Source organism: Catharus ustulatus, chromosome 2 (assembly GCF_009819885.2).
Source record: "Catharus ustulatus isolate bCatUst1 chromosome 2, bCatUst1.pri.v2, whole genome shotgun sequence".
Classification (NCBI taxonomy): domain Eukaryota; kingdom Metazoa; phylum Chordata; class Aves; order Passeriformes; family Turdidae; genus Catharus; species Catharus ustulatus.
Genome location: NC_046222.1, coordinates 100,614,445 through 100,631,875, shown reverse-complemented (window position 1 = coordinate 100,631,875; position 17,431 = coordinate 100,614,445). Strand labels below are relative to the sequence as shown.

Sequence of the window (17,431 nt, the reverse complement as noted above, 5' to 3'; positions counted from 1 at the left end):
GCACAAGGTACTGAGTAATGTCGAGTACCTTGCTAGGAAATTTAAGCATGCTACAAGTTTGTTCTTGATGTGCTGGTTTCAGCTGGGGTAGAGTTAATTTCCTTCACAGTGTCTAGGATAGGGTTTTGTTTTGGATTTGTGCTGAACACAAGGCTGATAGTGTACAGATGTTTCTGAGCAGGACTAACACAGAGCCAAGGTCTTTTTTGCTTTTCATACAGCCACAGTGGGTAGAAATTGTTGGTGTGTGGGAGATTGAGAGGAGACACAGCCAGGACAGGTAACCCCAGCTGACCAAAGGGATATTCCAGACCACAGGACCTCATGCTCATCATAGAAAGTAGGGAGGAAAAGGAGGAAGGACGTGCATTTGGAGTGATGTTGTTTGTCTTCCCAAGTAACCATTACACGTGATGGGGTCTTGCTCTCCTGGGGATGGCTGAACATCTGTCCAACCATGGGAAGCAGTGAATGAATTTCTTTTTACTTTGCTTGTGTATGCAACTTTAGCTTTCCCGGTCAAACTGTATTTCAACCCGTGAGTTCTCTTTTACCCTTCCTAGTCTCTCCCCAGTTCTACTAGTGGGAGAGTGACTGAGCAGCTATGAGGGGTTTGGTGGCTGGAGTCAAACCACAGTGTTTAGGTGAAAAACAATGCCATGCACACTTTTCACCACTTACATTGCTGCAAACAAAAGGCAGGTAAGGTGGTGGTGGAACAACCTTCAGAGGGTGTGTCTATGATTCATAAACAATGAAGGAAAGGCATTGGACTGCTGGTGTTCTACTGTAGTGTTATTTAGCTCACTGGATCATTTTTTGAAGTGTCTCTACTAGCCCTCTCTATGGCAAAGGCTACAGATGGTATCTAGAGACCCCTCCCAATAGACTGGGCAGATGAAACACCCCCAAATTGTGTTCTATGCCCTGTGCAGTCTTTTATCTATTTCAAAGGGTTTTGTAGCCTCAAATACTCTTCCCTGCCTACATATACCCTCCTACTGCTTACTAGAACATATCTATATACATATTTTGGTTTATGTTGTAAAATATCTTTCTCCTATGTTGCAGTGCAGTCTTCACTTTAGACACTGTGAAATTTGGAAGCCACAAAAAAAGATAATTATATCTTAGAGCACAAGAACACAGCAAAATCAAAGGGCAACTAGGACTATATGCTGTGCTGTCTAGATGTGTTCAATTTGTTCTGCATGAACCTTCACTAGCGAACACGAGCTGGTATATAACATTTAACTATCAAGCTTTTTCTTTTTTTTCCCTTCTTTTTCTCTTTTTTGGTCAGGCAGTTTTGTGGCTGATTGCTCAAAAGACTTAAATTCCAAAAGAGCAGTGATTCAACTATTTCAACCTATTGTCTGAATCTCATTATTTAAAGTTACTACAATAAAGCCCTGAATCCACCTTGAGCACAGACTATCATCTCCAAAAAGCCCATCTGGGATATTCTATGAGATGAATGGATTAATGTGTTTTACTCATATCTGAGACTGTGCAGTCTTTCTAGTTGGAAACTCCTGTGCTCCAGAGCAGAAATGATGTCTTAGTTTGTTTCACAAAAGGTTCTGATGTTTGCAGGAGAAATTATTTTAAGTATGCTGTGTTTTGTGGGAATCCAGACTGCACCTTTGTCTCATCCTTCAAGGGAGTACAGAAGGATAATGGCAGTAGAGAGGAGCTGGAGATAGCTTTACCAAAATAAATAGTATGAGCTTGACCAGATCATGAATGTTCATTTTGCTTGCATTCCTGTAGTTTCTGGATGTGATCCACAGATGAAGACTGCTGCTCTGGGACATACAGACTTTCTTTCAGACCACTCATACTTGTGAATTCCCTGTACATTAAAAGCAGACAAAAGAAAATAATTTTTTTGTGTTTCTAAAAAATGAGAACTCCATACATATGTATCATATGTATTTGAAACCTGGTTTTTATTACTCTGAGGGCTAATGCACAGGCAAGCAGTTTGGCTGCATTTGTTGAATAAACTGGCACACAGTTAATGAATTTTACCTAGAACATAAAATCTCCGTATGTCACAGACTGCTACATGGCATAAATCACAAATGACAGTGAAGAGCCCTCTGTTATATTTAATTAGTTATTATTCAGACTCTCTTCTCTCACTACAGTGGCAAGATCCCAAATTGGTTGATTTTTTGATTTAAATATAATAAAGTTTTAGAAAATGCCAGTGTAACTTCACCGAATCACTGATAGATAGACAATAGAGTCTATTAGGAAGCCTGTAGAGTTGATAAATAGCATCTGATAAATAACTTTTCCTTGGTATCAAGCTGGAAATTGATTGCAGTTCCTACTTACCAGTCTAGTCACATCGAAAGGCTCTTGAAGAACAGCATACAGGAGTAGGATTTTATAAGAGGGTGGCTGCTTGAATGTGCTCAGGATTGCTCTTCAGCAACGACAGAATTGGGTGTTAAGCAGAAATTGAGGAAGCTTTGTGTATCAGGTCATTTAAGAGCCCTGACTTTCTAATTACATCTAAAAGAAGCTCTGTGGAGCCAAGAATAGGAGAAGCACATCAGCTCCTTTACAGCAATGTAATTTATTCTTAGAGGACTTGGAGTTAATTGAATACTTTACGTTCCTTACAAGGTAAACAGTTTACATTTATACTGCTCCCTCATGATTATCTACTTTTGGGGTGGGAAGGGGAACCAAGGAAAAAGAAAAAGGATGAAGTCCATTGCTACAGTGAGCAGATCTGTACTGACCTGATGGAAGCGTTTCAGCTATGGAAGTCAGGCTGAGTGGCTGCAAGCACGACACTTCACTCACAGCTTAATAAAAGTAATGGAGAGGCTGTTCAAATGGTGAGTAATTTTCCCTGTGCTGAACAAAGGATTTTCAAATCCAAGTATTTTGATGCTGGCCTTAATGTTTCAATTTGAGATGGATTTAAACTAGGCTAGCCTTTCCTGTGACTGTTCTTAGCCACATTTCTTTTGGAAACTGTAAGATCAGTAGAAAATACGTAATAACTTTTGATTTCTGAAGAGAGCACCTGCAAAAAATGTATTGATCTGTGGTTCAGACACAATGAGTTCAGTTATGCAGTAGTATTTATATCACTAATTTCATATGGAATTCATCTTAGCTTCATAAATACTAATAACATTTTATTTATAATTCAGCATAATAAATTTAAATAATATACATTGCTATTAGAATAAAAACCTCCTGTATAATAATGTCGTTATGTATAACAGCAAAGTGCATTACTGAAAGGGCCAGTGCTTTAATTTCTAGTCTGACTTCTGTTGCCAAACTAGGAGTGCACATTAATGTAGCTTTTTGAACTGGATGGAGCTGCACTGATTTACACCATCTGTGTATCTGACCCTGTAGGTGCCAAAGCACTTGCTGCTCATTGCATGCCTTTCCCACATATCTTTGTTAGTACTATGGTTGTGGTTAGCTAACCAATATTAAAAGTGTTGGACAATAGTACTGTCTTTATTTTGTTGAATGAATGCTAATCCATTCAAACAATTATTGAAGTCAATGAAATTTTGAAATATTTTATCTTTCTGCAATTCAGGACAATTTCAGTTATCTAAATTAGAATGTAGATGATTAATTGCAGTTGTGAAAATGGGCCGATAGCATATCTTTAGCAAAAATAGACCAAGATAAGGACTAAGCATCAGAGGACCCAAACTGAGCACAGTATATATTTCGGAAGGTTTTTTACCCCTTTTCCTTTAGTAAGATTAAACTGCTTAAAGACTATTGTTTTGGTAGCAGTGTCAAGCAGATACCTTCTCAGAATCTCAGATTACCATTTTTCCAGGTACCTTAAACCCTCTACATTTTGTTTCAATGCTATAAAGACCATAGTCTTTCAAATACCCGGAATTTTATTTATTTATTGTTTAAAATATTAAAAAAATCAGCATGTTTGCATAAATAAAGATAAGCATGTCTCTTATTATATTGAAATTTGTAATTTTAAGCATTATGCACCATCATTCCATGTCACCTTATTTGAGAGTCTTGCTGCGTTAAGCAATGTCAACAGTTTGATCGTGTGCTTGCCTTTAATGAAAAGTTACAGTAATTTCATGACCATAAGGTGCACTGGACTATAAGGCGCACCCCCTGGGAGCTGGCAAATTTCGCAATTTTGTAGATCATATAAGGTGCACCGGACTATAAGGCGCATTTTTTTTTTTAGCCGCGAGGAGCCGCGCGGCATGCAACAAAGTAATGAATTACTGGCAGGTGCTCAATTTGCAAACATTTTTCAAAGATCGGTGTAGCCTTTAAACGCAGCCCCAGGTGCCCTCCCCATGCAGCGGGCCCCGGCACTCCTGCCCACCCGCGGCGCCGGCTGGCACGGCTCCCGGCTCCCACTGCACGGCCGCGCTGCGTCCTGGCTTCCCCCCAGCCGGTGGCAGTGGCACTTCTTGCCGCTTTCCCGCTGCCGTGCTGCTTGTCACCGCTTCCCCACGGCGGCTGCGCCGCTTCTCCCCACTTCCCTGCGACTGTGCCGCCGCTTTCCCGTGGCTGCAGGGGCAGCACTGCCACGGCTGCCTGGGCTGTACCGCCACTGCTCCGATGCCACCGTCGAGTGGGCTCTGCTTGGGTCTGTTGCGTGCTCACACTTCTTGTTCTCCCCGGGCCAGGGCTGCCCTGCTTCTCGTTTCCCCCAGGCCAGGGCCGGCACTGCCCAGCTTCTCGTTCCCCCTGCCCCCACACCTGGGGTGGCGCCGCCCAGCTTCTTGTTCCGCCCGCACTCGGGCTGGGGCCGGCGGCAGCTCCCTCCCTCCCCGAGCGACTCCTGCCAGCCATGGCCGCCTGCTCCCGCCCCCTCTCGCGACTCAGCACTCCCACGGCACCGCCCCCCCCGATTGCGGCTCACACTTCCAGTTTGGCAAATTTCGCAACTTTGTCCATATTATAAGGTGCACCGGTCTATAAGGTGCACTTCCGGGTTCGGGGAAAAAATTTAGTCAAAATGGTACGCCTTATAGTCGTGAAATTACTGTACATGCAACGTCAAAATACAAGCAGGGAGGTGAGCCTGTGTGTACATATATGTAGAGATTCAACTTTGCTGTCTGGAAATGCCTCCTGACCTGTGACCCAGATTAGACAGGATACAATCACGCCCACGTTATGTGAATTACCACCTGCATTTTTTAGGATAGCTACTGTCCCAGTTTAAATGTCAGACTAAAGTTAAGAAGCAGTATAAGGGAAAGCTGTATCCATATGGTTTCTACTAAGAGGTATGACAAAAATGTCCCTGCATACTGTAAAGTTACTTGAGCTTAAATCATCTGCAGATGATGGAAGAACATTTCTATAACAATCACATTCTTCCTCGCTGTTTATGTCCCATCACCCTTCCTGTGCTCTTTGTTTTGTTCAGGAGCTGGTGCTTGTAATGTCAGAAAATATTCCTTCTCTCATCTTCACAGTGAGAATCAGTGACAATTCAAAGCAAACGTTTCCTCTTTAGTCAGAAATCTCTTGTTTGTACAGGCAGGATCAAAACTGTAATTTGTCTTGTGATGCAGATGTCACACTCTCAAATTGTGAGTAAATTGCTACAATTTTATAAATGTGTTGCTTTAAAGCAACGATTCTTTTTCTTGCAGTTCATGGTGGACCCAGTCATTGAAGCAGCTCTTCACTAGCAAGCATCATTGAAACGTTTTTTCTTTTTTCTTTTTTTTTTTTTTTTTGTTGATTACAGAGGTCATGACTTCCTTTGTCCTGTACTAATTACTAATCAATAATATGTGGTAAAAATTTCTCTGGTTTTGATATTTCGGTGTTCTATAGAGGTTTCTATATTATGTGCTTTTACAGAAGATGCAGACCTTAAAACTATATGCTTACTGGCAATCATATTTAATCCAGTCATTTTTGTCTGGAACATCCCATTAAATAAATAATAACCTGGTAAACCCTGCCAGCTTTTTCATGGCTGACACTGCCAATGTATTCCCCGGTGCAGTCTACCATGACCATCACAGTGACCTTATCAAGTCCCTCCACATTAGTGTAATTTGTCATGCACTGAGGCAAGAAACGCATGAAATAATCTTCAAATCTGATATCTTATGTCATGAGATATCAAGTTTTAAGCAAATAGCTTCAGAAGGCAACCTTTTTCCCTACCCACAAATCTTTACCATACTACCTCCTGACTAGCGCACTCAAAACCAGCTCTGTTTGGGATCATGTTTCCATCTATCTTCTGCTGTTGAATGGGGGTCATACAGTGTTCTTGTACCAAATCAGTGTGGCAGTTTGTGCCAGTTTTCTCATAAATGGGGAAGGAAAGGATGGACAGTCCTGCTGCACGTTACCTTTTTAAGAGGCTTTAATAGCTTTTCTTTGGAGTCTGGCTGTGGCGGAATTGTCATTCTCTAAGCAGTAACTGTTTACATCCGCCTAATAATGTTGTGGATTTTAGCTGCTATTTTTTCCTGGAGGGTTTCTTTACAGCTGAAGCTGTTGCTGCTGTTGGCAATACTCAGGATAGAATAGCTGGCATACTTCAAATAGGAGAGCTTAATCCAGGGATTGGTTAGCAGAAACTTCGGGCAGTTCAAGAGGGGAAATACATATCTTCGTGCCTCAGACTGACTAGCTCTATACCTCAGTACAGGCTGGGAACCTGGCTGACCTGAGCTTGAAGAGTGTGCAGGGGTTACAATGGACAGAGTTGAATGGAAGCCAACTGTATGTGCTGTTGGCAAACCACGTAGGGGGCTATGTTCAGAGGATTTTGCCCAGCAGACGGAGGGAACTCACTGTCTGCTGCTACTTGAGGTACTGAAGATGCACCTGCAAATGTGTGGTCTTGATCCCACCAGTCTAAGATGGACATAGAGGCAATAGAATGACAGCAGTGAAAGGCTACCCGGACAACTAACAGAAATGACAAAGCTGAAGTCCTCTCAATATTGACAGTAGCAACAAGGAATAATGGCCACCAAAGGAACTCAAGGCATTTTTGGTAGAAGTCAGTGCAGTGCTTTAACAGTTTACCCAGGCAACTTGTAGAATCCATTAACAGAGGTTTTCAATGTGTTTATACTATGTTTCTTAATCCAGGCTTAATCTAATGAGGTTGCTAACCTGCTGCTTTTACATCCACAGTCAGGGACTGATCTCATCTGAGTTGTGTCAGGTTCCAGATGTGCTAAGAAAAGAAATTCCATGTTCAATTCTCTAATTCTCAGCTGAGACCAGTGCTCAAATGGACCAGGAGTCCTTTTCTCATTTGGCCTGAATTGCTTTGACCCTGGCCACATGCTGGGGGCTGCTATATGTGGCCAATTGTGGCAGTCAAGCACTATTCCTCATATAGCAAATAGACAAAGACTCATACAAGCTGAAAGTCATCCCTGTGGAGAGGCAGAGGACACTAAGCCAGGATCATCCTTCCTGAAACTGGAATCTGCCTGAGAGAGCTGCTTTGCTGTGCTGTGTTTGACCAAGACACTGAGATGGTTTGTTTGATTTCTTGCCTTGGATGAGAGCAGTGTGATGGCAAAGATGTCCTACAGCTTGCACCAGTCTCATTTGTGATATGGCAGAAACCACCACCAGGTCCGAAGAGCAGAGACTGCACATGAGTTAAGCTGAGGAAAAGCAAAGATAACATTTACAGCTATGACTAGGTCAGCAGCCACAATTCTCAGCCTCAAATGAGTGTTCAAAATATAAACATCAAGTTCATTTGCAGCCTGTGTGAGCTCAAGTGCATGGCTGCTCCTTTTCCCCTTCATAAAGGAGAAGGAATGAGCAGAGCAGGGGTGGGCTCCCAGCTGCTGGCAAACATGGTTTAGCACAGCAAGCTGACTTTCACTGTGACTATGAGCCTTGCTGGCAGGCATTATAGCCACATTTAGGGTATAAGCTTAGGGAGTTACAAGCCAGAAGGCTTGTAGGTGAAAGGCTTGCTGCTGAAATATTTTATACACCGCAGACCAATTCTAATTGAGATTTGAAGTTTGCTTATTCTGCAGCACTACCGTGAGAAAAAGAAGATGCAGTTGCAAACTACCAACTTAGGCTGAGGAGGATGGTCTGAATGTACCTCTTCCATGGGACTGAATGCTCTGAACACTATGATCGAAACCAGAATAAAGTTACATTTTCTGCTGTGTTACAGAATTACCCTTTCATTTCCTTGTGTCTTCCAACAAGAAAATTAAAGAAATGAAACATATAATTTTTGCTGTGAAATGAAACATATCGTTTAAGGTCAAGTGGAAAATTTTTACACAGTAAAAGATGTTGGCTTTGACATGCAAGAACAAAGGGTTTGTGTTTTGCCTTAACAACTGTTTCCAGTTTTTAGTGTGACAACTCATTTTCTTCTAACTAGAAGGGTATGCTAAGAAAAGAACAGAAATTATAGGAAGAGAGTAGCCTGTGTTAAAAGTAATTGACTGAACTTGACTTATGGAATTGTATTCTGTCATAGAGTTTCCCAACAAGACACTTGGGACACTTTTTGGATAAATGTGTGCTCCTCAGTTTTGGGAAGTCGGGTTTGAAACCATGGGTTGTAATTTATAGTGAATACATATAATATTTAATATATGTTATTGACACATATATAATTTTGTATTATGTAATATATATAATATATAATATATATAATATATTACACACCGTATACTATTTTTATTATCTGTAATTTATGAAATTATATACAAATAATTTAGAAAATAGATGTATAATGTTATAAATAGAATTTAGAAAGTGCTTGGCATGCAGACCTAAGACTATCAATCTATATTTTATTATGGAATTGTGATACATCTAAAGCAAACCAAAACATGTTAAAAAAGAACACAAAATTCTTGAATGGGATACCCTAAATTGTGAGTGATTTTAAAAGAAAATAATTGCTTTTCTCTTGCCTTGTAGAAAATGCACATAAGAATACTCTGTTGTCTGTTCTTAAATGAAAAGAAATATTTGTAATGCTTTTATGTGCTGTGATGGCATGAACTTTACAAAATCCTGTCAGGAAATTGCTAATTATGCCTTCAGAGCAGAGCTTGAATGGTATTCAATAGATTAAACATGTCACACCACAAGAAGAAAACCAAGTGGTCATTTAGTCAGCGCTACTCAGGTGAACCCTCAATGAGATAAGGATCCCTTGATGATGTAACTACACAAAACAGGTAGACAAAAACAGTTTATTGAGTTGCAGAGTAATGCTAATTTTGGTATTAACTACTCAAGGTGAATTGAGTTTTCATTTCCTTCCAGAGGTCTTACTTCAAATTATGGAGAGAAAACATCCCTCATCTGGGCTGCTGTCAGTCCTTAGAAATTATGAATTTGATCACCTAGCCTCCATATGAAGGAAATTCATATACATAAAGAAGAACATGAGAATAAGAATTGATGGAGTGGTCTGCAGCCACCTCATCAAAAGGCCTTAATGCAGGATAGTGGGCACATTGTTGATGGATGTGGATTCACATTCAAGGACTTGAGCAAAAGAATAATCTGATAATCCCTTAGCCTCCTTTTGTAACATAACAGTCCCTGGAAAATTAAGTAGCAGTACTCAAGTCTCCTACGGTCTTGGTCTTTGCTCTCAGGGAAAAAGAGAACATACTTGAAAAGAACAGTGTTATTGCAATGTCAGCAAAAATGCCATATTTAATGGTAAAAACAAAAAGGGATTCTGACTTAGAGAAAGTGCTGTGAATGTTAGGAATAACTGATTCAAAGACACTTTTGGGATTGTTTCTGCATGAAGATTTTAGTATCTGATGGCTTCATTTGAAGGATAAATTTTGATGTATCTCTACAATCAAAAAACTTTAGAAAAATAGAGAAAAGTTATGCATGTGCTTAAGAACCTGAAATGACTGATGTTTTTAAGAGGTATTTACCTGAGTGCCCACTGCATGCTAATAAACTCATTAAAATTCACAGAATCACTGGGTTGGAAGTGACCTTCAAGATCATTGAGTCCAACCCATCACGTCCTAACACCTCAACTAGACCATGGCACAGAGTGTCACATCCAGTCTTTTTTTATACACATCCAGGGATGGCGACTCTACCACCTCCCTGGGCAGACCATTTCAGTACTTTATCACTCTTTCTGTGAAAAACTTTTTCCTAATATCCAACCTAATTTTCCCTTGGTGCAGCTTGAGACTGTGTCCTCTGGTTCTATCAGCTGCTGCCTGGACAAAGAGACCAACCTGCACCTGACTACAACCATCTTTCAGGGAGTTGTAGAGAGTGACAAGGCCACCCCTGAGTCTTCTTTTCTCCAGGCTAAACAACCCCAGCTCCCTCAGCCGTTCCTCACAGGGTTTGTGTTCCAAGCCCCTCCCCAGCTTCGTTCCCTCCTCTGGACGTGCTCAAGCGTCTCAACGTCCTTCCTAAAACTGAGGAGCTATGATATTATTATGATATGATAGTATTTCTTCTCAAGTTCTCAGGAATTTGCCAACCTAAAGCAAGATAAAAATTAATAATGCATCAGTGATTTAATGGAATGAGTTAAGTGTTATTTTCAAAAAGTAAATGATAATGACATAGACTCTCTGTGGTCAACCTCGGTAGGTGGAGTAGGAGGAGCTTACATGAGCTTGCACGTGGTTAGAGCAAGATAATTGGTGGAAGTTCCATGGCACATCTGAAAGCAAGGTCTAAATTTTGTTGTGTTTAATGTCTTGCAGGCTGTTTCCAGCTATGTAATGTTTTTCGGACCCATGAGATGGAAATTGAGCAGTGCTTGCTGGAGTCCCTCCCCCTGGGCCAGCGGCAGCGGCTGGTCAAGCGGATGCGCTGCGACCAAATAAAGGCGTACTACGAACGAGAAAAAGCTTTCCAGAAACGGGAGGGCTACGGGAAGAAGCTGAAACATGGGAAGAATCAACGAGTTCATTTTAATCTTGCTGATATGATACAGGATGCAATCATACGTCATGATGATAAAGAAGGTGCGTATTAATGTGCTATGATGTTTTCCTTTGTACAGTCAAAGTTTTAGAGGAAAAGCTTTCCTGTTCTGCTCATCTATCTTTAAGGAAAATGCAAAATACTAATCATAAAGTAGTTGTCTCAATAAAATATGCAGGCATATATTGTATCAACACGTTGCAACTCCTTACTGAAATGAATAAGGCATGAAGAGTAAACCTGCAGAAACCTAATGAATTTATTTTGAGATTAATATGAACTAATGTATTTCAAAACAAGTAAGGACTATGATTCTATTATTATGCCTGGCCTCTTACATACCTACCTGAACCACAAAATTTAACGCAAGTTACTTTGATAATTAGGTTCTCATTTTTAGTCAAAGTTTGGAGTAAGGGATGCTGCTATTAATGATATTGGCGTGTCTAGAGCAAGGATGTGGTATTGACCTATAGTCATACCAGATAGAAGGTAATTTTTCTGCTTGTGAAATTATGTCCTTTTGAAATATGTAGCCACACTTTAGGGCTCTGGTTTTAGGTTTCTGGCATTGTGTGAATTCCTGGTACCGCTGATAGTAACCTGAGGAATTTGTAATGTACTCATCAGAAGTGAACTGAACCTTGCAGTAAGAATCTCCCAACTTTTAGAAGTCTCCAGAAATCCCCAGACTGTTGTGTAGCAGGGAGGGATATAAGAAAAGAACTAATGCAATGTTGTCAACTCCTTTGCAAACAGAGTTTATGTCAATTTTTTGTAATCACATTAGTGTAAAAAGGGGAGACTCTGAGACAGACACACATCATGCGAAGAACTTGACAAGTTTCTCCTAATTGTTATCAGTTTGATCAGGTATGCCTTTTTTACTCACTCCCGGATCTTCATTTTATTGTGCATTTGCTCTATCATTGCTTATCAGGTATAGTCCTACACGTTTCCTTTACAAGAAATGAATCACAAAGCTCTTCTTGTTAAGTGAGTGCACGAGGCATCATTTATAACTAAATTACAAATAAAATTCACAACTTTTCGTACCACTCTCCTAGTGTGTGCAGGAATTATAAGCAAAGATCTTCCTATATGTTCCCAAAGCTCCAAATTTCTTTAAAAATCTAGCGGAATACTAGGTGTGACTTTTAGCATTTTATAAAAGTCAGATACTTGAGGCTATTTTTGTCATTCACACTGAAGAAATGTAGGTTGATAATTGCAGTGGTGGTAGGGCATCAACAGTGTTTTCTACTGCCTGTACTTGGCCTTGAGCTGTACCTGAATCAGAATATAAAGTTCAGCAAGTGCTGAGACTGAATAATGTAAGCAGAAAGGGAAAATATCTCAGGCAGAGGAAAGTAAAATTGTGGAAAACTGGGAATGTTGTCCTGCACTTGAAACAGATAAAACAGGTCCCCAGAAGCAAGCAGCTCAAATAGCCCACAGATAACATAGTCCTGAATTTGTTCTTTCCCAGAACTATGAAAATGTGTGATTGCTGTTTTCAGGCAGCTTTGGGACCAGCAAGGGCCTGTCTGTTGTGTTTTTAGCTAAATGTTCGCAGAGCCTCTTTGCTTTGGGGTGAAAGATGGTATATTAAGGATTGAAAAAAAAAAACAAAAAACACCAAAACCCAAACCAAAACAACAATAAAGGTTAAACTTATAGACATGGAAGATGAAAGCTGCTTTCCTGCTATTGTTTCTGAGTGAAATATCCAACCAGGACTCTTCAGTGAATATATCTGCATTAGAATTTCTGTTCAAATTAGACCTCTTCTTTTGTAATAAATATCACATCCATTTACCGTATTTGGTTGTGTTTTATGGAGCATGTAACATAGGTTCCTTTTAGGCAAAACTGTACTGGAAGATGTGATCTGAAAGTACAGCTAGTGCCCCAAAACAGTAATGAGCTTTCAGTCCATAGGGCTCAGCTAGACAGAGCCTGAAGTACTCCCACAGAAGTTGATCTGTTGAGCTTTTGTTTTTCTTGTCTGTTTAATCGTGTTTTACAACTGTGCTCAGCAATCAACAGCACTGGATAGGTGTAAAAGACAGCTAAGAAAGGTGTTTTGCAGTTCTATGAATGAAATGCAAAAAAAAAAAAAAAGTATAGAAAGTAGAAAGAGGGCACAACAATGGGATAGAAGTTTACCAAGTGAAGACCAGGGGTTCAGTTTTTCTGAAGTTTCATAAATAGACTGTTAGACTGACAGCACATTTTGAGGTGGTGAGTTGTAGTTCTGGTTTGGTATGTGAGATTGGATACCATTAATAGATGAATTTATAATGTGGCTGGTGCAGAGACATTTCACAAGTGAGTCTGGTCAGAATTTCACAATTATAGATTAATTGTCTTTGTTCTACATGAAAAATGTAATGTGTCTTCTCCAAAATTACTATAGCAGCTGCTACTGGGCACAAAATACATTGTAGTTACTGCATGCTAACATGAGTGACCATTAGTTTGCTGTAAAATTAATTTTAGAATGGGCTTTTTATTAGTGACCTGCGTTGTCTCAAATTTATAAATATATGCTCATTTGCTTTCTCAATAAGTTAAAAATTAGTGATATGATGTATCTTTGCTCTTTTTTATTGACTATATATTTTTTTACTATTTGTAACTGTTCTTTAGTATTTTATCTGACCCAGGGAGATTGAAGGGAATCTCCTTCTCTGTCTCCTTGCAGCATCCTGTAGTTTCTCTGTTTTAAAACAATGTGTTTTTACTGCTGTTGATGGGCCACATTCACGCCCACTACTAGCAGTGTGCATTTTGGGAGATTCTGCAGCTATTATTCTCAGTGTTGACACTTATAGAAACAGAAGCTGATGTATAAGTGAGTGCACTGTTTTTTGACACTGATTTTGTACATCTTTACTGCTGGCAAGGGAATACCTCTAGTTAATTTTCCTTTAAATACTATATTTTTTCTTCTGTGAGATAATAAATCCCTAATAAAAATGGACAGCAGGAAATTTGTCTTGCTGACATTAGTCATATAAATGTAGTGCAAAATGGGAAATGTAGTCAAACAGGCTTCTGCATCCCATTCCTTCCCACTGTGAACTGGGCATGCTTGCACCTACATGTGGCATAACCATTGGACTCAGATCCTTTCTGATACACACACGTCATACACTGGTATTTGCTGAGCCTTCACATCAGCTGAGACTCCTCTACAAGCAATTAGGAAATGAACCAAGCACTCAGGAAACAAATGGAGCGAGTCTCAGTCTGGGTTTCTGCTTCAAATACAAGGTAGTCAAATAGATCATTAGTATTTGGCCTCTTGAGCATAATGTGTATGTATCCTTCCTGAGGCAAAGGTGCAGTTCTTGGCACTGACAGCACTGGGAAACAGTGGCTGCTTTGAAAGATGTGATTTTTGGAACTGAACTGATAGATAAGCTTACTACAATGAAAACAGTAACTAAAAATGAACGTGATGATCCTGTACCTGAAGTCTAACATGAGGGAAACTAAAGGACTGGCTTTAGTTTTTGTAATCTTCTGTTATATTCTGTAACCCATCTTCTCAGTCATCCTGCAGAATTACTCAAGATGTAGGATTGTCAGAAAATCTTTGTGTGTAGTAAGTATCTTTTGTTGTAATCTCTAAGTTGTAATGCAGACATGATGTGTACCATAAAGTCTGTGGGCTGGCAGGTGGTGCTAGGTCAGGGCACAAAGTACAGACAGCCGTCAAATTCAGGCTGGAGACAAAAGAGGCACTCCTGTGAAAATCAGCATTACAAAAGGGAAATGCAGATTCCCTAAACCTATTTAAAGCCCATTTCTCCTTCTGATGAGCAATATGCTGATTCTGTGACAGCATTGTGATTCTAAATAGCAGCGATACCAGGGTGGATGTTAGCATAATGCCGAGTCTCCAGTCATGATTCTTTGTCCTTTTGTAGTGACTGACTCCCTGTTTTAGTCAGCCCTCAATTCTCCCAGTCTCTTCCTAGCCCTGCAGAGCTGCCAGTGTGACTTTGCCTTTAGAGATATAATACTGGGATATGGTGGCTGGGGACAGCCTTACTCTCCCATCTATCACCAGGGTGTGTCAGAAAAAAGGTGATTTAAAAAGAAGATGACACCAATATTCTACTTTTCCTGCAGTGTTCACTTGGCAGGTCTCCTGGGACTGGGTCCTAGCCCCAGTTGCTGGCCAAGCAGCTTCATAGTGCAGGAAAAAAAAAAAGAAATCCTATCTCACATCCCTTCCTGTGATGCCAGTATCTCTAGCTGTTTGAAAGATGTATTATTATTGTGAGATTGGTAATGTCATGGTATTTGAAAGGTTGGAATAATCAATATAATGGAAGAGTTTAGTATCATTATTTATTTGAATGAGCACTGTGTAATGTACAATGCTGGGATAAATTTCATTTATATTAATTAAAAGGGTGTGTAAGTGAGCATAAAAGGGGGTACAGGTGGGGCTGGTGCTGAACTGTAATTTGCATCTGAACAACTTGGGGCTATAAAGAGGGCTCAGGGGAGAGGAAACAAAATCTATTCAGAAGAAGAATGTATCTTTAATTTAAGGTGGCAGATGAGTTGACCATTAGCTTTTGTTATGAGAATGTATCAGAGATGTTATGATAATCCTCCCTATTTGTGAAAAAAAAATAGGGAAATCATCTGAAACAGGAAACTGAGGCTGAAAGTAAGCTGAAATAAACCAGTTTTTTTTATGATTTCCTCGCATTGTTTTCAAATCTATCAACCAACTTCTTATTTTTGCATCTTATTACATTAGGCTTGGTTATGCTTTACTGTCCTTTTTCCAGTAGAAACAGCTTGGTTGGTTACATACAGTTCTGTAAAACAGTGGATTGCACTGACTGTGCCTGGCAAACATCTCAGGACTAATTTACTGATCCTCAACAATCAGTTTTAACATTGCCAGCAGTCTTTTGGAAAAGCTGGAAGAAGCAGGATGTGGGCAGTAGCGACAGGTTGGTGAGTGCAAAGCTCCATTGTGTGAAACCTGCTGTGAGGCAGGTAATGTAGACTCTTCTCACCTTTATAATTAAGAAGAATGGGAACATATTCAGGTAGCCTGTCTGCTATTTGGATTCTGACTTTCAGACTACCTTTTAAGACTACCTTGGTACCTCATCTTCTCAAACTGATTGCACATAGCTTTTCTGATTTTTATGTATTGCCTGTTCTGGGATGAATGGTGAGAAAGCAAGGCTCTCTGAGCAAGGCAGTGCCTGGTTTTTGAAATTCACCAAACCCTTGGATGAGGATTGCATTTTTGTGTGCCAAAAATTCAGAGGCATCTTTGCTACTAGAAGAAGACTGAAAGATAAAAACATATATTTACTAAAGACAAAAAATTTAGTAGCAGAAGAGTTTTACAAAGTAATAAAACACATTACTATGCTTAATGTTTAGGAAAGAGGTGAAAAACAGGTGTAACATTAAATCTCTCAAGTTAGGTTCTTATTATTAAGGCTGAGGCAAAACCAGCTCCATCTTGAGTTCAATAAACGGGTGATTCTGGAAAAGAGAAGGATATCTGTGTGAAAGTGCAGATTAATCTTCTGTGCCATCATAGATTACCATAATCCACTCTTGTTTACTTCCACCTTTAAAAATCTCCCTGCCTTGTTGCTTCTGATTAATATTTAATATCACCTTCTTTTATTCCATTCTCCTCCCAAAGGTACTTTAATTAGCATTTCTTTTGTATACTGGATGTCACAGCTACAGCTTTCTGAAGAGGGAGGGCTAAAATAATAGCAAATGATAATAAATGTTAATAAATGAGGAAAATTAAATGCATGGGATATTTATATTTTATATATATATACACACACTTTTCATACGTGTATTATACCAAAGGCATAAAGACCAGAAATATAAACACAGTTGGTATATCAGAATTTAGTCCTGTAATCTGAATAACTTTCCCCAGTTTTCCATGCACTCTTGATTTTACACTCTTTTTTGGGAAACCTCACTTTTACCATTTATTACAGCTCTAAGAAATAAAAAATGACAAATAGTTGTGTGTTTAGCATGCAAAGGTAACCTTCATGACAGAGGAAAGTTCCCAGATTAAAAAAAAAAAAAAATTACACCTTGGGTCAAAAACCTGAACTAATAAGAAATGAGACAAATAAGACCAATTAGTAAGGTCCTGCATAGTGACATCATGAAGACGGAACCCCTCTTCCAAAAAATCAATTTAATCTAATTTCAGTTTGAGGAATGTAAAACTTGCAATGGTCAAGAACATTCAGGACTTAGCTAAAATGTATTGCATACACTCTATTACCTTATTGTAGCATGCTCAGTCCTTTTTTATAGTGCTTTGTTTCAGGATTGTTCTAGCGTTATTTAATATATTTTAATTTCAGATTACTCTCATTCTAAACTTCATTGAAGCCTATTTTTCATCTTTCTGGGGAAGCAAATGGAATTCATTATATGTAAT

At 39.5% G+C, this 17,431-nt stretch overlaps 1 protein-coding gene across 4 annotated transcripts in view; it reads left to right on the top strand.

Moving 5' to 3' along the window:
• Positions 1 to 17,431, top strand: part of MYO16 (myosin XVI) — a 374,829-nt gene that overhangs the window by 88,920 nt on the left and 268,478 nt on the right. For all 4 annotated transcript variants that reach the window (XM_033052141.2, XM_033052140.1, XM_033052142.1 and 1 more), the window contains exon 2: positions 10,734 to 10,997. In XM_033052141.2, coding sequence (XP_032908032.1) covers positions 10,772 to 10,997 — 226 coding nt within the window. In that variant the 5' untranslated portion in view covers positions 10,734 to 10,771. The remainder of the gene's footprint in view (positions 1 to 10,733; positions 10,998 to 17,431) is intronic.